This window comes from Vanessa tameamea, chromosome 18 (assembly GCF_037043105.1).
Source record: "Vanessa tameamea isolate UH-Manoa-2023 chromosome 18, ilVanTame1 primary haplotype, whole genome shotgun sequence".
Lineage (NCBI taxonomy): Eukaryota > Metazoa > Arthropoda > Insecta > Lepidoptera > Nymphalidae > Vanessa > Vanessa tameamea.
In genome coordinates, this window is record NC_087326.1 from 8088333 (window position 1) to 8108614 (window position 20282).

Here is a 20282-nt window from a genome sequence, read left to right on the forward strand (position 1 = left end):
ATTATCTTTTATTTAAATCTCGGTGTACAAAATATATATCCTTACTTGCACAGTGACAGTGTAATTGATGACAACTGCCTTTGCGTAGGCGGCCGGGTTAAACTGTGGGTTGGCGAGTTTTGTCGTAAGGTACATGCGGAAGTTTGGGTCATAGTCAACTTCCGTGCTGCCCAGCATCACAAACGTGCGACCGCTTTCGACTAAACGATATTTTATCAATATTATAAGTATTTATTTTATTAAACATAAAATAGTGAACAATATAGTATAGTGCGATCTTTCTTTTCGATCACATGTGTACGAAAAGATCGCATCTGATACTGAAATTGATCAGTTCCAAGTAGATATCCCCGGATATATATAGAAAATATTTCACATCATTTTCGCGAATTTGTCTCGGAAAATCAATCTCCTATTAACTGTATGGTAAATATAATGAAATATCGAAATATATTTATTATTATTGAGTAATTACTTGGTTTTTTTTTTTTATTAGTTTACATGTAATATTTTGCAAATGTGAACATTTTTAATTGATATACATATCAGTGAATCTTACGATATCTTAATTGGTTATTAGTAATTTATTAATCTATCTTTTTAAACAAATAACATTTATTTGGAAATAGCATAGTCTAAAATTAAAAGCAATGATAAATAAATATCAATCAATTAATAAATAAAGATAAATTTAATAACCAAATAAATTAAATAACAAATTAATTTTTGATTTGAATTGTCCGTGAAATTAACTCGACTTAATATTATTTGTTGTATTGTTGTAATTGTATTTGTTGTATATGTCAAACAAATTATAAAAATAGTAGTAGAAGAGGTAGTAATCGTAAGATTAAATAAAATACTTACCTTTGATATTCTTTTCCAAGACGTTATCCACGACCGGATCGATATACTCGTTAACATCTTGGAATAACACCGGCATTCCGTACTTAATAGCCATTTCCAAGTGACGGAGAAATTGTGGATCGTTGAACGACAGCACCTATCAATTGGGAACATTTTGTAATGAAAATTATCTTTAATAGTTTAAGTAATAAACTTCTAGAACAGAAAAAGTAATCGGTAATCTCGTCGACTTCTTCGACTTCTTTAAAATTTTAAGGAAATAATATTACAAAAAAATATAAGGAAGATTTTTTTTTCTTTTTCGATAGCAAATAATTATTCAAGAAGTCAAATACAGTCGACCCCCATAATCTGACAAAGTTTTCCAGTGTAATGTCGGACTATTGAATTTGTCGGATTATATAGAACTATCTAAGATCCTCTCTAGTCCGATTTTTTTCCAAAAGAGGACCTTGTAATCTAACAAATTACATATCCAATGATAAGATTCTATATGTTATACTCTGAAGTATAAAGAAGTGATAGCTATCACATGTGGTCAAGTTCAAACTAAGCAATCAGAATCAAAACAATAAACGCGTCGAGTACAATATCGTGGCGCGTACAAGTCGTAAACTGCTCAATCATACATTATCTACATTAGCGAAGATTGTCAAAAAAATATTCAATACTAATAGATAATTATGTTGGATGTCAGGGGGTGCCGGATTAGCCAGGGGCCGGATTACCGGGAGTCCATTGTAATAGTTTTCATTGCATAGATGCGAGAATCCTGAGAATGGGCGTATTCAGACGTAATATTATATTTAAATATAGTGAACATGAAAAAGGGTTACAATCCGACCTAAAATGGCATAGATTAAAGCTTATAGTTATTTATTACTTATAGTATGACTATTTTCTTCTCACAGACAGCCTAAATTGAACCTCCCAAGTTATACCCAAATATATTTTAAATAGATTATTCTAGGATAAATATTTACTTTAAGATTATTCTTAGTCTCCTTCCTCTTGATCCAGGTTAGAGCTTGAGTCTGAGGATCGATACATAGAGGAAATCGAGACGCTCTCGTGGTTAGGATTCCATTTTGTACTGATAATTCATCTGGTGGCAAGCCTTCGGAATTCCAACTGAAAATATTTACAAAGATGTTATCACATAATTTAAATGACGAAATGATTACTACTTCTAATTAATTTAAATTACTCAAACATCTATTAAATGTTTCAATAACAGTCCCTGTAAACTTACCCACTAATTTCAACTTCATTCGTCAAATTTCTTTCAACTGTAAAAGGGGTAGTAAGCGGAATTCCCTTTTCGAGAACATCTCCCATCCAGTCCTCATACAACATTGTCTGCCTGAAAGAGAAGGAGAACGGCCCGGCGTAGGAAAGAAAAGAGGATGCCAACAGGCAATTGCCAATAAGTCTAGATTGTTCCACGTACAAAGCAGCTAAATCCTCTGTCCATCGCTTTTGTTCACTCGACAAACCAGACATAAGCTTGTCCGCAGCGACCAATCTACGCATCATAATATCGGTTTCTTCTTGCAGCTCCTGCCGTCTTAACATAGCAGTTTCATATCTATTGTTCAGCCCGTCTAAAGTTCGCTGCAGCCGATCAATTTCTCGGTTCAGGGATGATAAATAGTTGCAAGCTTCAGTATATTCCCTTTCTAATGACTCTACTTTGTCCTTTTTAGGTTTTACTTCCTTGTATACTGCACAGTAACCAAGTACTGCTATTACAAATTTTAAGAGGCCATACCTAAGAGTGTCGATACATATATTCATTAAAAGCTATTTAAAAAACTGAAATTGGTCGAGTAGTACAAAATTTTTGTATAATATGATTGTATTTACCCAGCTTTACTTATCTGCTGCATGGTGTCAAGTTTTTTACTCTTCTTCATATGAGCCTTCACTGCCTTCACTTGAGCTTGCGTAATGAGATCGCAATTCATCTCTTGGAGATTACGTAAGAAGTTAGGGTCAGCCATCATTCCTTTAGCGCCTTTCCAACTAACATCTTTTATTCCACGGATTATTACAACGCATTCACAGACTACCTAAAAGTGTTATTGTAATATTCATTGGAATATTATTATAGTATTTCGTTTATCTGATTTTATCATAAAGCATTTCTTACGACTGTGCCTTAAATCTTAAGACTAAGATTAAAATATGAATTGAAATTTAATGACCTGTACTGCCTCTGGGGGTGTAGCAAAAGATCGAATTTCAGTAATATCGTTTTTATCTAAGTCAGCAAGCGCTAATCTAGCAGCTTCTAGCGCAGGAAGCGCCGCTGAAAGTGCTTCTTCTGCTTCTGATTTCTCTTCTGCTATCACTTTGCTCTGTTCCGTGATTTCCTGACTTTTTATTGCTGCTACGGTTTGTTTAGCGACCGCAGCCTCAGTAGCTAAAAATAAATAGGTTTTTGTTTAAAATTATTTCAAATGTTGGAAATGTAATTTTTTTGAAATTTGTAATTTTTTTTTCTTACCTGTTGATATCTCTTTAAGTAATATTTCACACTCTTTCGTTTGTTCAGCAACGATCACTTTCTGAACTGCCAGCTTAGCATTTAGGTCTTCTAATTGAACATTTGCTTCCTCGATTTTGGCCAAACCGCCAATCAGTCGCTCACACTGAAAACATGATATTAATTTGAACTAAGAATCATACAATATTAAATTTGAAAGACAATTTATAATATTTTTACCTGTGCCACTATAAATGCATCCTTTTCATTGAGTAGCGCTATGTAGTTACTGAGGAAGTCCATGTAGTGTTTGGGCGTGACGTAGTTGTTTCTTCGCAATCGCAACAGGAATTCGGCTGAGTAGTGCGCAACCGACAAGTGCACGTGTACGACGTGCTCCACGATTATTGAACGGAATTCTTCCGGAATTTTTTGCACCTGTGTGATTGGAAAATACCATTTGTACTCTTTTTTATTTATTTGATAAATATTTTTCTTACGTATACGTTCGTAAATGAATCAAATACTTTTCGTTAAGTCGTTTGAGTTAAGTTTAGTTTAGTTCTTAAATAAAGGATAAAATATTATATTTAGTAATATTTTTAAGATTGTAATAACGATTTTCTAAAAATACCTGACACGATGATCTTGATAATTAAAAAAAATATATCAGAATAGGATTAAAATACACACGTCAGCAAGGAAGACATTAGCTACGGCGAGTAGAGCTTGCTTCGGCCAAGGAAACTGCCAGTCAATCGTTGTGTTGTTCACAAGGCCAGGGAAACTTCGACACCTATTCCACGAAAAAATTGTTCGATTAGAAGAAATAATACACAAATAAATGCAAATAGGATAGTGGTGAAATGTGACAGATAATAGTACTACTGTTTACAAAATACAATTACTAAATGAAACATTTAATCGAGAATTATATATATAAATTAGAATCGTAATTTTGAGCGGTTGTGATCGTTGAACATTTAGCTGGTCAACCCGGGACCCATGGACTCTGACAGAATTTAGTCTACCAATTTAAGATCGCTCAGTTAGGTGGATATGCTCGGAGGTCCTCTGATAGATCAAATCTTAAATGTCAAAACAACACAACAGAGAATCAAAGTTATCAAGATAGCCAAAAAATTAGTAAGGTGGAAACATATGTTGCAGAATCGACGACCTTACGCCTTTGCCAGCGTAGCGTATATGTGACGATATACGCTAAGTGACAGGCTGCTGCCTGATTGAATCGAAGATCGAGGTGCTGTGTCATTAAAAAGCGTTGAAGACCCCATGTGCAGTAGTGTACGAGTATAGCTAAATATATTGAGTGATTAAAAGACATAACTAGATTTGACCCGATTACCGTATGTTACCCGATTCTATCTGTTTTATTAGTATTTACAAATATAATACTTTAGTTTTGTACTTTTTTTGAGACACGTTTGTACATAGCTTCAATGTTTGAGCTGTGTTTACATCATATGCTTTTTAATTTGTAATTATAAAAAAAATCTATTACAAAACGACTAAATTGATTTCAATAGACTGGAAACAGACTGCTTGGATTATTGTTAAGAAGTAAATTTTATCTTTTAATTTTGGAAATAGTTCAAATGGAAATCGAAACAAAATATAAATAAGGTATTTAGTTATTAATTCAAATGATTATATAGATTAAAGCACAAATAAATGTAATAATTACCTACTAGATAGGAAAACATACGTACATTCGGTGCATTCAATAATACGAATTTAAGGCGAAAAACCAAAGCCATTGATAAAATAGATACAGGGCATTCGGTTGAATGAGACAATTGTCGCCACATATTACGAGTACATTTATTGAACTTAACCTGTTCCTCAGTATGTCGCCGCTCGGCGACATGGACAGGACGACATGCAAATTGTCAGCACATTTATTACAGAAATAGTTCCAGACAGCGTCTCTGTAAGTAGTATTTGTTATATATAAAATTTTTATTCTTTCGAGCAAAAATAAAAAAAAAGATACTTTAAAGAATGATCCATCTCAGATCCAGGTAAAGTTTAACGAGTAATGCTATGGGAATACATAAATTGAATTTGATTACTTCGCCACGCCGTAGCCAGCCTCAGAACTTTCGTTTCGAACCGCATTTATGATGGCATCTTTTTCATCATCACCAAACAGAGCGGGGATCATACCAATCATCAAAATGTTGTTGATAAATTCCAGGAAACCCTCTTCAAGAATCTATAAAAAGAAAATTAAACGTTCAATCGAATTGTACCGTATTTAAAACACATTATTTAACGTTTCGAAATACCCAAAATACTAAATTGAAACAACTTAACGATATGTCATTTTACAAACCTGCGCCGCGGTGAACAAAAAGACGGTAGGCTTGCCGTCGACGCCAAGCTGATTGTAAAGCCTTTTCATGTCATCCTTAAACGTGTTCTCGTTATAGTTGCGTGTGACGGTGATTTCGAACATTTCACATCCTATTTTAAATGGAAATATAAAATATTTAATCAAGAAAAAATATCGCTATTACGAGTAGTTAAAGCTATTTTCTTTGTCAAATGAACTATAAATTGTTCAGAAAGATGAGTTGTTATTTGAAGAAATAATTTGTTAATGTATCTATTTCACCGGCGGCGAATGCGGCGAGACGGCAGATGGACTTCTTCCCGGAGCCACCGACGCCGATGATCATCGCGTTTCCGCGATCTGTGCGCAGCACGCGGTGTGCACGCGTCAGGTGCTCCAGGCAGTCCTCAAATAGCACCACTGACATCTTGCCCACTCGCTCATTGTACTCGTCGAGAATCTTAAGCATACAAAATCAAACACAATTTACATGGTGCTATAAATATGTGGTCTACTTACTTCTTGCTCCCATTTAATTAAAACATGATAAGAAAAATATAATTAGACCGTCAAGTTATTATTTTTAAACTGTTATTATCTTTATTTCTTCAACTAATTATTATAAGATGTACTGATACACTGTAGATATGTATAAATAGTTAGCATTTCCTTGAATTATATAAAAAGTAAAATGTCGAGGGATTTAAATGTCGCTATGAAGGCCAGTAATTAAAAAATCGTAATTTAATTGAGGAGAAAAAGGATATAAGTTGAAATACCAAATTCTTCATCATCAACCCTACAGTAAAGTCAGGAAAGTGACCGTACGATACATGGAACACAGATTAAAATGTTAGATCTTAATTTAATTTAGTTCATATTTGAATTCTCAAATATATATTAAGTACCTCTTGAAATAGGAAATAAACTGCTTCATAATCTAATAGATCTTCATAATATCTAATTTCTTCTTCATCGAGTGCATTGCGGTAGTCACCAAAGAGTAGAGGATCCCGAAGTACATATTCTTCTAACTGAAAATATTTAAATTTAATTAACAATGATACATAATCTAATCAGAGTTTAGTATAAGTAGTTATAAATTTGCGTTTTTTCATTGTATCAATTGTATGAGTAATGCATTTTCTCACAAATTCGTTTAAATTTTCCCGAAAATATAACATTGGAGAATTATTATGTATTAAGAATATTATCATCACAATATATATTCAAAGATAAGTAAAGTTTTACTTGTTCAAGTATAGATTGTGTTTTATTAAGAAATCTTACAGTCAGTTCCCTTTCAGTCTCCACTTCTTGTTCTTCTTCCATTTGTTCGTCCTGCTCTTCAGCGATCTGTGACCGTGGTTTTGCACCAGTCATCCCATATTCTGCGTATAAAACACAAATTGCTATTGTATAGTATTCAGCCAACATTAATCATTATTTTAATCGCACTATATCTAACTAATATTTCGGCTGACGGACATGGAGATGTTTAAGAAATTAACGGCTTCTCATCGCCAGTGAAGAAGGAATAAAAGAAGCTCCTTTTTCTTTTTCTGCTGCATAGTTTATTTTTAATCAATAAAAAATCAATTAATAATTGTTTTAGATACAGGTTTATATGTTTAGGTATAGCGTTAGATTTCTGATGTTGCTACCATTAGAAAACCAGAAACAAGACAGAACAAAGTTAAAGGTCAATTTATTTTACTGTTAGTTTATGAGTCTTTATTGTGTTACCATCCTCCTCTTCCTCAGGTGGTTTCTCATCGTCCTCGGGTACGACAATTTCTTCTAGAACAACTGGTTCTTCTTCCGGGAAATATTTTGCAACATGTTCTTGAATGTGTCCACGCATTAAATCATTATCCTATTATTCAATCAACGTTTTGTCAGTAAATTTCATAATTATATTATAATTAATTAAAATTAAATATTCGATATGATTCGTAGGTGGAACGATGAGTAATTTAGGAAAAAAATATGAAAATATACAATTTTTTACGTTCGCCCAGTGGTCGGCTATAAATAATCATTATTGGAATTTTGAAGTAATCATATATATATTTTCCAGATTTCGAAGTCTTTTTTTACTCTTATACTCATTTTATGAAATATTTAAGAATAAATAAAACAGAGTCACCTGGGTATTAATAAGCCTGTCGCAAATAACGCGAGTGAACTCATTTCTCCAGCACCTAACGACGCTACGCTTCTCGCTGAAGAAGTTCGGATGCGTGAGGCACATACCAGCAGCAATCCGAGACAGATCACGTAGATTGAAGATGTAGTGGAATTTCGCCGGAGTAGGGGGGAGATCCACTATTATTATCTGATGATATTTATTTAATTGATAAATACGTATGTTGTGAACGTATTGTCCTTAATTAATTATTTTGGAAATAGACTTGCCTTTCTACTTCCGAACTTCTTTTTCCCATTAAAAATATAAACTAAGTTAATATTATCTGTAATGATAAACCTACCTCTCTTACTGACTGATTTATACATATAACATTTTTTTAAAACACTATAACAATCGCTTTATTTCTTTTTGCCTTGTTGAAAGACAAGTCATTTAAACTTTATAGAAAAAACAGAAATTATTTTATTAAAATTATTTGGATTGTTTTACATAACATGAAAATTTATTTTAAACTTATTTCTTATAATATCCCGTACCTTGTACAAGTCGAGTGTCATTTGAACTATTTTGTCCACAATATCCTGTATTTCTTCCGGGAAAATAGAAAAGTGTCCTTTTAAGATTGAGATATAAATGTGGCTTAACGTCGCCTCTGACGGAAACTGCAGATTGTATACCGAGAACATAGAAATAAAACGCGGATCCACCTACAAACAAATACATATTAGCATATTTCCTTATTTTATATTGTTTTTCAGTTTCAATTTAAGCTTAGTAAATGATTTGAACCGCAAGTTTGGCGTTACAATTTTCGGATGTATTAAACTATACTGACTTTTGAAATACAGTTAAACCTAGTTTAGGAAATAGAGTCACAAAATATAATTGTATATTATATTGCAATGAATATTACATATACATGCAACGTGCCCAAAAATAATATAAAATTTCCCTTCGAATATTTGTTCTTTAAAACTTCGATTCATCAGATCCCATCAGGGATTCAAATTCAATGTCTTAGGTTCTGCAACTGTATAAACTAGTTACTCAACGAAACACAGGTTTGCTTATGACTAACTTGTCAGAAGAAAATGTTTTACTTGTATAATTTGAATAAGAAATATAAATTAAGAAGTGACAAATTTGTTATATTGGTGGTAGGGTTTTGTGTAAGCCCGTCTGGGTAGGCATCACCCACAGGCACAAAAGACATAACATCCTTAATATGAAGGTCGGTGGAGCATTAGCGATCTAAGGTTTTTTTTTTCGCCAGCAAGGTGTAGGGCCTGCGGTGACCACTTATCACGCCTAATTTTTCCGCAAAAAACAATAATTATAATATGTACACCAAAAGTATTCCAGTGGCGTCTCAGTAAAATTGTATATTTTATTTTATAAAATTAATATGTTAGTTAAGTATTCTTGTTTTTATGTAATTTAAACAAAACTATACTTTTATCAAATATGTTCTAGAAAGTTTACGATAACGACGGAGGTATTTTAATGTATTTGAAGGAATTATTTTAATAATTATTATTGTGATTAATCTAAATATGTTTTGCACATTACTCTGATGTAAATTTATATTAATCTCCAAGAAAGTGTAGCTATATTTTTTACACTATTGCAAGTAATAACAACTATAACTTATAAAGAAAATAAAATGAGAATATTTATGAATGTGTCCGTGTATTTTTTGTTTGCAAAAATAAAATTATCATTGTCTTTGTTTGTAACGGCGCGAAATACGTGGCGGGGACGTCGAGGAAAAAAAAGTAAGGAGAATCGGATGCATATTTCGTCGACGTAATGCACCACGAACACCGCATTATGGTCAGTTTTCAAAATCTACGATGTTGTTTCTATAAATTATTGTGTTTTATAATTCCTGTTAAAAAATATAGTTTGCAGTGTTATTCTGTTGCAAAAATGTAGATCGTAAAGTATGCTCGACTTTAACGTAGAGTAGTTCCAGTCGGAGCGTAGAGAAATAACGGTCAAGAGATATAACGTTTTTAACGATATTAGCAATCACGCGAAACGCGTCTACAGCTAGTGAGAATAAATACGATTATAGTGATCGAGTCTGTTTATTTTTAGTTGCAGCAAAAAAGCTAAAGATAACTCCATTATGGATTCTGATATTACTTTCCCACGCAATGAAATGCCTGAAGTAGTTTAAACAAAACTATGTATATTAATTGTAAGAAAAATATCACTTAGTTTTTTTCATCGGATCTTTTCAGATTTGAGGTGTTCATTTGAGACGTAGATTTTTCACAGTTAATAAGCCAGTGCTTCTATGTTGAATAAAAAAAATTACTTTGACAAACCTTTAATGTTTCTGTGGTTGTGTTTAATGTGAATGATTCTAACTTGCTCACCTTTTAGGAACAAAATAATATGAGTTGTTTGTTTCATTTAGGTGTCGCATATTTAAGTATCTATCTCTATACCATTCTTAATTAATACTGCTGTAAGGAGCCGAGATGGCCCAGTGAGCCGAGATGGCCCAGTGAGCCGAGATGGCTCAGTGGTTAGAACGCGTACGACTTCACCGATGATTGCGGGTTCAAGCCCAGACAAGCACCACTGAATTTTCATGTGCTTCATTTGTGTTTATAATTCATCTCGCGCTCGTTGGTGAACGAAAACACCCTGAGGAAACGTGAATGTGTCTAATTTCAACGAAATTCTGCCACACGTGAATCCACCATCCCACATTGGAGCAGCGTGGTGGAATATGCTCCTAACCTTCTCCTCAAAAGGGAGAGGAGGAGCCCAGCAGTGGGAAATTTACAGGATGTACATGTTGCTGTAAGGTTGATTCATATTATGTGAGTTGGCTTTGTTAATCTAATTAATGGTTTAGATGGCGGCAGATTTTGAAATTGTTGTCGCCAATCATGATTTTAACCAATAGAGGCTAGTTGCTGGGTTGACTAGCCCCTGCTGAAAAAATGTGGCACTTGACAGATTAATTAAAAAATTAGATGACTACAAAAAACGCTTACATTATTTATTGAATAAGTATTTAACATTGTTGTTTTTATATGTTTTAAACAATTCTGTAATAATAGTATTTTTGATTTAAATTATATTTGAATTATATTGATAACATTAGGGTACTTTGACTTTTCTGTTCATTATTTTGAATCATGTGATTTGTAGTGAGGCTTATATAAGTGATGGAAGTTCCTTATAGAAGACTTTTACTTTCTTCCGGAGCAGCAAGGTGTTAACATTTAAGGTACGATATAATTTTGTGATAAAGTGCAATTATCAAGATACAAAGTTAGTATTAAGGTAGTTTGTGTTAATGTGAATATTAATTAATACAATATTACAATTACTACAGCGATTATAAAGGTTAAATAAATATTTATGTTTCATATATAATCTTCTATTGTCTTATAACCTTAAAATAAAATAAAGTAATAAAGAAATAGAAATTATTCTTAAAGTATCCTGACGTAATGTATTAAGTCACTATAAATAAATCTAACACTCATATTGACGATCCGTTCAATAAGGGTATTAGTACTGAATAGTTTAACAGTTAAAAAATAAAATTGGAGGCGCCGGGTATCGATCCCGGTACCTCTCGCATGCTAAGCGAGCGCTCTACCATCTGAGCTACGCCCCCGATGAAAACTTGTGGCAATTATGTAGGCAATATGTTCAGCAAGGGTGTAAGTACTAAATAGTATTATTGTACGATAAAAAAGTAATTGGAGGCGCCGGATATCGATCCCGGTACCTCTCGCATGCTAAGCGAGCGCTCTACCATCTGAGCTACGCCCCCTTTGAAAACTTGTCAGAATTATATAGGCAATGTGTTCAGCAGGGGTGTAAACACTAAATAGTATAATTGTATTATAAAAAAATAATTGGAGGCGCCGGGTATCGATCCCGGTACCTCTCGCATGCTAAGCGAGCGCTCTACCATCTGAGCTACGCCCCCGATGAAAACCTGTGGCAATTATGTAGGCAATATGTTCAGCAAGGGTGTAAGTACTAAATAGTATTATTGTACGATAAAAAAGTAATTGGAGGCGCCGGATATCGATCCCGGTACCTCTCGCATGCTAAGCGAGCGCTCTACCATCTGAGCTACGCCCCCTTTGAAAACTTGTCAGAATTATATAGGCAATGTGTTCAGCAGGGGTGTAAACACTAAATAGTATAATTGTATTATAAAAAAATAATTGGAGGCGCCGGGTATCGATCCCGGTACCTCTCGCATGCTAAGCGAGCGCTCTACCATCTGAGCTACGCCCCCGATGAAAACCTGTGGCAATTATGTAGGCAATATGTTCAGCAAGGGTGTAAGTACTAAATAGTATTATTGTACGATAAAAAAGTAATTGGAGGCGCCGGGTATCGATCCCGGTACCTCTCGCATGCTAAGCGAGCGCTCTACCATCTGAGCTACGCCCCCGATGAAAACTTATGAGAATTATATAGTCAGTAGGTTGTGTAAAAGTTTTATTACTAAAAAGTACTGTTGTTTGTAAAAAATAAAAATCGGAGGCGCCGGGTATCAGGCCCGTTATCTCTCACTTGCTTAGCGAGCACTCTACCATCTGTAATTTTATGAATAATCTCCAACAAAAGTAAAAGTTATTTGGATCACTCCCACATTTGGGTTCATAGTCATCATCAATTTAGTTCGGTAGGCTTTATGGTAGCCTGTTGGGTAGGTACCACCCTCTCATCACATATTCTACCGCCTAACAACAATAATTAGTATTATATTCCAGAGTGAAGGGCGAGCGAGCCGGTGTTTATTATAAGCACAAGGGATATGACATCTCACTTTTCAAGTTGGTGGCGCGTTGGCGATGTAAGTAATGGTATCTAAATATTTCTTAATTTCAATATGGATATGTCAATGGCGGTGGTCGTATGATAAATCCATAAGTTGACTGGTTGGCCCCTCAGTCTACCAATATTATAAAAAAAGAAAGACACCAATGTGGCCGTAATTCTGGCATATATATTAAAATTGTACAGTCAGCGTCAAGCAAAAAACTTCCTTTAAATAATATGACGCTGACTGTACTATACCTTGTTTAGTACAGTCAGCCTTGTATTTAATATTATATTTTTTAACTTAAATTGATCATAGAAAATATTAATAAAGTTACGTTTTTATTCAAATCACTATCCATTCATTCAGCTGTAAATATAAAAAAAGTAATACCAATAGTTTTCAATAGCACTCACACGGCACGGAACGTTAAAAACAAACTAAAACATATTTTCCAGTTGCATATAACTGTTTTTTCATTTAATCTGCTTCCTGACTCACTAATTGCATCGCCTATCGACCGATTCGAGAAACTTATTAGCGTTAAAATTCGCAGAATCAAGGCGTGGTTCAATCTGTTTTTATAATAGTTCAGCAATAACCAAAAACTTCACCAAAAACAAAGTTATATATTTTAATCTTCAACTGTCTAGTTATATAGAATACAGTCTTGCAAATCGTTTAACGTACTACCCAAATTGTTTAGAGCGTGAATTTTATTGGGACATTGAGGGTCGGTATCATTACACAGCAAGCACCAGATTTGTAAAGCATATGCTTAATATTTTAATTCATATCCTGCTCGAAGTTGAAGGAAATCATCATGAGAAAATCTTTAGGTGTCGCTGATAGTTCTGCCACATTTGTAACTAGCATCCAAATAAACTTCAAAGCTTCTAGTCAAGAGGAAATTAAAACTTACTTTTGTAAACTCTGTTTAGCTTAACTCAAACGGTACAAATGTTAAATTACATTTTATAATAATTTTAATATAAATATACGATAGAAATTCAAAATACCGTCATAGATCTGACTCACGAAAGCACGCCGATTCGCTCTAAATTATCAGCATGCGGTAACAGATATAATCTAATTTTGTATTTCTTTTAGAAAAAATAGCTCTACACTAGTAAAAAAACCATGAAAATCATATTCCGCTAGCAAACTTCAATGTATATTTTTCCATGAGGTATATTGACACAATTAAAAATTACTTTCACTCAAATGCATTAAAAAATATATCATTAAGGAGCATTTCGTTTTAATTTTCAAATGAGGAAATGGTAAGGCGAGAGCCAAATAAGAATTAAATGAAAAACTCACATCGTTTCTGCCACCGCCCGCTTTTCCCATCGCCGCGAGGAACCCTATATCCTTAAGGTTTTTCCAGTTGAGGTCTTTGCCTCGGTCGTAGAAACCTTTCCTTTCGAAGAGCAACTTCAAAAGAGCTATGGGCTGTTGGGTTCCGTATGTGTCCACCTGAATGATAAGTGGCATGGGTTATAAACGTTAATGACCTTTTTATGAATTTTATTGTGAAAAGGAAATTATGTTTATTATATTTTAAATTAAAATTCTTCTTGCCAGAGTTTCTCAGTACAGACAGAACATACATTTTACCTGATGGTTGCTTTTCGTTCATTACAATCTTGTAAAATGACGCTTCAATACTGCTTACAAAAGCCTACTTGAATAAAGTATATTTTGATCGATTACATTGCCTTGCAACACACTGACGACGACCGCAAATAGGTTGGATAAGAATAAATGAATGATAAATTATAATTATGGTAGAGATTTACTGAACATGGCGACATAGGATATTTTACTCCTCTACGGTATTTATTCCTCTTACTAAAATGTCTTCTGGATTACATTATCTACTTTTAATATATTATCATGGTTCCTATTTCTTAATTATCGAACTTAATTTCATTCGACGTAAGACTTGAATTTGATCTTTTAATTATTTTGTTGGATAAGACTAAAGATAAATTAAATAAGCATAAGGAATTTCCTTCATTCAAAATGTCAACAGCCTAGTTTGTTACGTACAATTAAAATTTCTTTAAAATGTTAAGATGACTGATCACTTTTAAGACCTTTTAGCTATGACTGTCAATGTAGCGAGCGATGTTGCACCATTTAAAATTTGTACTTATTTATTATTGATCCTTTTTTCAGTACTGACGTCATTAAATTTATTATAACAAATTTATATAGTCAACTACCTCGTTGGTCTAATAGCTTTTAAGACGTTAGATTCGCAGTAAAGCCGGTCATATAAAAATTCATAAGGCCCAAAGCCAAAACCCAAAACATAAAGTTTGTTTGTTGACGGTTTTTACAATCACGCGCGTTAGAAAACATGTAAACCTATCGATCTATAATCACGGTTATTCACACTGAATATAAAAGAGCCCAATGTTCGCGCAAGCATATATTTACCATAACACCTCATGTACAGTTGGTCTCTCTGCATTGAGATAGGAAGCCGTGAAATCGGTCAAGAAAATTTATCATTATCATAACAAATAAAATTACTAAAAACTACTCCTTAAAATAAATAAATAAAATTCGATAAATTACAATGGGCATGTTCATATCGTCGATGAACACCAGCATCTTCTTGCCGACAGGGGGTCCAAAGGTATCCTTTGTCCGCTTCTCAACCACTGACTCCAAATTCCGCTGCACGTCCATAGACGACGTGCGAGACGAGAAGTTCATCTGTTGAATTAACTAACAGGAACGGTCGTTCATTTAATCTTCCCATTCATATTTTTCAATTGCAATAAAAGAAGTAGTAACTAATTTTCTAATTAGGGTTTATAAGTTATAGCTACGAATATGAACCGATGATGACGATGAAACGATGATGGCAACCATTTTTGGAAAACAAATTTCTATTTAGTGGCCACTGATTTTTAACTACGTACAAAAGCTTTAGTACCAAATAGTTATTTTATAAGTAAAAAAACACATTGGAGGCGCCGGGTATCGATCCCGGTACCTCTCGCATGCTAAGCGAGCGCTCTACCATCTGAGCTACGCCCCCGATGAAAACCTGTGGCAATTATATAGGCAATATGTTCCGCAAGGGTGTAAGTACTAAATAGTATTATTGTACGATAAAAAAGTAATTGGAGGCGCCGGGTATCGATCCCGGTACCTCTCGCATGCTAAGCGAGCGCTCTACCATCTGAGCTACGCCCCCGATATGCAATAGTGCTAAATTAAACGTTCACTTCGTACGCAGTAAAAGTATAACACACGGCATTGGAATTTTTGCTGTTCTCATTTCGTCACATTCCTACCTCGTTAAATGATTGGAATACGCTTAAGTAATCATATTTTAATATACTTTGCTTTCTATTGTATTTTGTACTTTAATTTACCATTTTTAGATAAAATGTTATTTAATCTAATAAACAGCTAAAATATTATTAAAAATTAACTTTCTTCTAAACTCGATTCGAATATCTATAAATAATAAAACTTAAATAATACACTTTTTTTATTTATTAATATAAGTATTACTTAAGTATCAGTTGGAAGGAAGGGAAGCATTAAAAACCACGGTCAAATTAATTTCAGTGTTACAATCAATTAAATAAATTATTAAAATAGTGATTTTTTTTATTATGCAAAAAGCCCTACCCCCCACGTATGACACAGGTATATCAGAAATATGTTTAATAGAGATGGGCCTGCTTATTCGTTGTACTGAGCTTCACAATTTGATCAACATAATGTCAACAGCTGACCTTGCATAGTCTCGATCAGGTTGCCGAATAAATAGATTAATAATATATATATATATTGTTCTGTGAATGATTTTAAATTTTGTAACGAAAAAAACATCAAACATCATACTTTTTTATTAATTCTAATAAATTAATCGTCGTGTGTTATAAACGGATAATACTGAATAAAACTTACATATTTATCAGGTGGCAACCCTCGTAAGTAGTTGAATATAATTGCTGTTTTTGAAGTCCCGGTGTCACCGACGAGCAAGACTGGTCTTTCCACCTAGAAAACAAATACTGTCTGATACGATTTTTTTAAATAACGAGTACAATTATTTCTTTCCACTTTAATTATAAGCTTTTTTATTTTTTTATATATTATGATATTTGTATTGTTTGTGTTGAATTAACAATTTTATTTTTATAGGTTAAACTTGATCTCTTGTAAATAGTACGTTTTATGTCTTTAAGTACAAAAGAGATGCCTACTACTTAACTGGCCAGTAATACTCACTTCAGGGTATTGTTAATTTAGTATTTTGTGTGACAGTCTCTTAAAATATTTATAAGCGAAATAAATTTAAATCTTTAAGAACCGAGCCTCTCTTTTATATTACCCTAACCTCCTGAAGTTCTTAATAAATCTACCCCTCAGATTTTAAAACAAACGGCATAGGCAGTAAGAAGCACTCCGAATAGAAAATCGATGTCAATAATTGCTAAATAAACAATAACCAATAAAGTGACAACAATGAATTTACAAAAAGACGCGTAATTTCGAACAATCGGGAATTTGCATTCGCTTTTGGCTTTGTATGTACTTAGTTGCTTTACTATAATGTTCCGTGCGTTTCATGTGCCACCATATATTTTAAATTGAATTATATAGACTTCGTCCCTTGATATTGTTATATCAATAACTAACTAACAGGCCTACTAATATTAAAGAAGTACCTTCATAAGAATCTTCGAAATAATCCCAATACTTACACTCTCCATAATTTTGATCAGCCAAGTCATCCTCAGTGTATCGACGGTGGGCACGAGGATCGACGAGAACTTCAGTTCCCTGTCGTGGATGTACTCCGGCACGAGCCACTCCCACGCCTCCCACGTCTTGGTCGATAGTTCGAGACAGTAGTCGTAGAGCGATGGGAAAGCCATTGGAAAGTGTTCTGAATATAAACAGAGATAACAGAAATTAGTAACATCAATAATCGCTTGATAGCGAGATAGGAGATCTCACTTTAATACATGAAAAGAGATAGAGATACTATATTCTACTTTGCTACAACCGGAGAAAAATATTGCGCACGACTAATATCTTTACTTACTCACCGAAGCCGAATTTTAGACTTAGGACAAAAATCCAATGAGCTACTAGGTCGACCCAGGAATTTAATCTAAGACCTCATAATTAACATTCTAAGCTACTAGATTGAACGATTTACGTATTGGAATTTGTATTGCTTCTATTTTTCTAACTTTACACGTTTGTTCAGTTTTATAGCGTATTATAGTAAAACTTACTCATTTTGAGAAATTTATAAATTTGTTTAATAAATTGTATTACCAAATGATAGTACATTAACTTACTGGTCGTAGCTTTCTTTTCAAGCGTGTCTTCAACAAGCATCATCGGACAAGCTTTCTTCACGTAATTGTCAAAGTCGAATCTCCCATCATCAATTATCGCTGCTCCGAGACTATTATACATCGACTGAGAATAAAAATGATAAAACGCATGAATATCGAGCGAATTATTTCATAAATAGCACAAATACAAAAGCTATTACAATTAGACTTACAGCGATTAAATGAAACGTAATTAAATAATATTTAAATAAATAATGAGGACTATAAACGAGGCTCGTTAGTTTTTATTTAAATAATCAAGTTAAAATTCATTTTGTATTCCATCTTTTTTAATTTGAATAATCGTTATTTAAATTTTCATAGCTTTCATTGTACCAGAGTTTTTGAATAAAAGATATCAAGTTGTAAGTTTTGTTTTAAAATATTTTACATTTCGTCGTCTTTGTTGAATTTTTATTTTAATGTACCGAATTCATAAGCAAAGTAGCGCCCGGCGAATAATAAACAATTTTATTTTAATATACATTTATGTTCGAATAAATGAAATGTAATTATTATAATTTCTTTAAATTAGTGTCCGTGTGTTTGAAATTCGGCCAAAATCATTATTGAAAAGTTATGAATAACATATTATGCGAACTTGTATGTGTCGAAAAATATCTTTCGTCAAATAGAGAAGGACAAGGTTCTGAACTATTTTGTTTATAGATAACTCGTTAATGGTTTGGTTACTAATAAAAGCTGCAAGTATTTTGCTTGATTCATTTTGTTGCTTTACGACGTAGCAACTTTATAATTCAAGTTATTTTTATGGTTAATCTAAACATTACTGAAATTTTTACTCAATGTATTATCTTTAAAATTGCCAATAGTTTTTATTGGGGGCGTAGCTCAGATGGTAGAGCGTTCGCTTAGCATGCGAGAGGTACCGGGATCGATACCCGGCGCCTCCAATTTATTTTTTATTGTACAACAATACTATTTAATTCTTATACCCTTACTGAACATATTGCCTATATAATTCTGACAAATTTCAATGGGACTTGTTTCAATAATCAAATGTATGTACAGTCTTTTCTCTTTAGTATGAGGATATTGGGTCCGACGAAAAATAGAAAAGAGAAGCATACAAGGCACTCTCATACTGTGCATCGTCACATATCAAACAACTCAAATGATTTTCCAAGTCTACATACCACCATAAATACACACTCAACGACCGTTCTATCGAGTTCTTCGGTGGTATCCTCTCTGTTAGGCAGAAGACCACTTATCATGTAGCAGAGTTGCATTACCTGCAATAAACATCACTTTTATAAGTATGATTGTTACTATTCAACGTCTTTATCGTTTTACATGTGTTAAAGTTAAATCAAATTGATCTATATATCGTTTTGAAGTGTCTTTTCCGTATGTTTATTTGTTTGTCGGTATACCAGATTTAGTGGTGTTTGCGGAACGATTGTCTTGAGCGGTGTCTGCTGCTGCAGCCCGAACAGTCCGAACACTATGTAGTTGATGGCGCCCGCCACGTAGTGTTCGAAGAGACCTGCGAGCTGCTCGCGTTCTTCTTCGTCACTCCGTTTCCGTAGCCATCTGGCAGATGGATAATCCGACATAGATTTGAAAGAAATATTTTGATTAAAATAATATATTGTGACAATAACAATAATTTTTAATTAAGATTGAAAGCAAATAACTAAAATATAGATTTGTTAAAAAGTGAATCATTGTAAAAAAGACGTAGTGTTTATCGCGATAAATGTTAAGTCCTTATTTACCGATTTTATTTTACCTATATAGCCCCATTCTTCCCGGATTATTCGGATTTTTGATTGTCTGGGTTCTCTATAGCTCCAATTAGTCCGGATAAACCAGGTTTTACTGTTTATTATCCGATTTACAAATTTTAAATCGGTGAATTCAAAATTATTGGTATGGAATATTTTAATGGAAATTATGTTTAATTTCGGAATGTGTATTAAAATTTGGTAAAGGTCAAGATTTATTTTATTTTATTTATCGTTTATATTTTATAAAATTTTCAATATTACGGTTGTCATGGCAATTTGAAAACAGTTTCTTTACGATAATCAATAAATGTGAATTCTTATTCTGAATTTAAAAAATTCACAATATAAGTGTGATTTTTTTAAATTACACAGGCAGTGGAAGTAGCAATAAAATACACAGTGCCGCATCATTTATGAAGCTGTAAAAATAAAAAATAAATAGAATAAAATACAATTTTAATATAA

At 33.3% G+C, this 20282-nt stretch overlaps 1 protein-coding gene and 9 non-coding genes across 10 annotated transcripts in view; 1 reads left to right on the top strand and 9 right to left on the bottom strand.

The window, feature by feature from the left end:
* Positions 1-20282, bottom strand: part of LOC113398821 (dynein axonemal heavy chain 10) — a 56912-nt gene that overhangs the window by 10280 nt on the left and 26350 nt on the right. The window contains exons 49-73 of the mRNA XM_026637759.2: positions 19461-19620; positions 19221-19319; positions 18025-18148; positions 17419-17603; positions 16619-16711; positions 15266-15418; positions 14000-14155; positions 8400-8570; positions 7861-8049; positions 7458-7587; positions 7002-7102; positions 6620-6745; positions 5994-6171; positions 5712-5842; positions 5449-5591; positions 5212-5304; positions 4049-4151; positions 3596-3793; positions 3377-3521; positions 3075-3292; positions 2734-2939; positions 2120-2638; positions 1851-1998; positions 868-1003; positions 46-200 (exon numbers count right to left, since the gene is read on the bottom strand). Coding sequence (XP_026493544.2) covers positions 46-200; positions 868-1003; positions 1851-1998; positions 2120-2638; positions 2734-2939; positions 3075-3292; positions 3377-3521; positions 3596-3793; positions 4049-4151; positions 5212-5304; positions 5449-5591; positions 5712-5842; positions 5994-6171; positions 6620-6745; positions 7002-7102; positions 7458-7587; positions 7861-8049; positions 8400-8570; positions 14000-14155; positions 15266-15418; positions 16619-16711; positions 17419-17603; positions 18025-18148; positions 19221-19319; positions 19461-19620 — 4060 coding nt within the window. The remainder of the gene's footprint in view (positions 1-45; positions 201-867; positions 1004-1850; positions 1999-2119; positions 2639-2733; positions 2940-3074; positions 3293-3376; positions 3522-3595; positions 3794-4048; positions 4152-5211; positions 5305-5448; positions 5592-5711; positions 5843-5993; positions 6172-6619; positions 6746-7001; positions 7103-7457; positions 7588-7860; positions 8050-8399; positions 8571-13999; positions 14156-15265; positions 15419-16618; positions 16712-17418; positions 17604-18024; positions 18149-19220; positions 19320-19460; positions 19621-20282) is intronic.
* On the bottom strand, positions 11437-11509 carry Trnaa-agc (transfer RNA alanine (anticodon AGC)). The gene has a single exon. It is a non-coding gene; the product is annotated as a tRNA-Ala (tRNA).
* Trnaa-agc (transfer RNA alanine (anticodon AGC)) lies at positions 11596-11668 on the bottom strand. The gene has a single exon. It is a non-coding gene; the product is annotated as a tRNA-Ala (tRNA).
* Trnaa-agc (transfer RNA alanine (anticodon AGC)) lies at positions 11755-11827 on the bottom strand. Its single transcript has one exon. It is a non-coding gene; the product is annotated as a tRNA-Ala (tRNA).
* Positions 11914-11986, bottom strand: Trnaa-agc (transfer RNA alanine (anticodon AGC)). Its single transcript has one exon. It is a non-coding gene; the product is annotated as a tRNA-Ala (tRNA).
* Trnaa-agc (transfer RNA alanine (anticodon AGC)) lies at positions 12073-12145 on the bottom strand. Its single transcript has one exon. It is a non-coding gene; the product is annotated as a tRNA-Ala (tRNA).
* On the bottom strand, positions 12232-12304 carry Trnaa-agc (transfer RNA alanine (anticodon AGC)). Its single transcript has one exon. It is a non-coding gene; the product is annotated as a tRNA-Ala (tRNA).
* Trnaa-agc (transfer RNA alanine (anticodon AGC)) lies at positions 15662-15734 on the bottom strand. Its single transcript has one exon. It is a non-coding gene; the product is annotated as a tRNA-Ala (tRNA).
* Trnaa-agc (transfer RNA alanine (anticodon AGC)) lies at positions 15821-15893 on the bottom strand. The gene has a single exon. It is a non-coding gene; the product is annotated as a tRNA-Ala (tRNA).
* Trnaa-agc (transfer RNA alanine (anticodon AGC)) lies at positions 18905-18977 on the top strand. Its single transcript has one exon. It is a non-coding gene; the product is annotated as a tRNA-Ala (tRNA).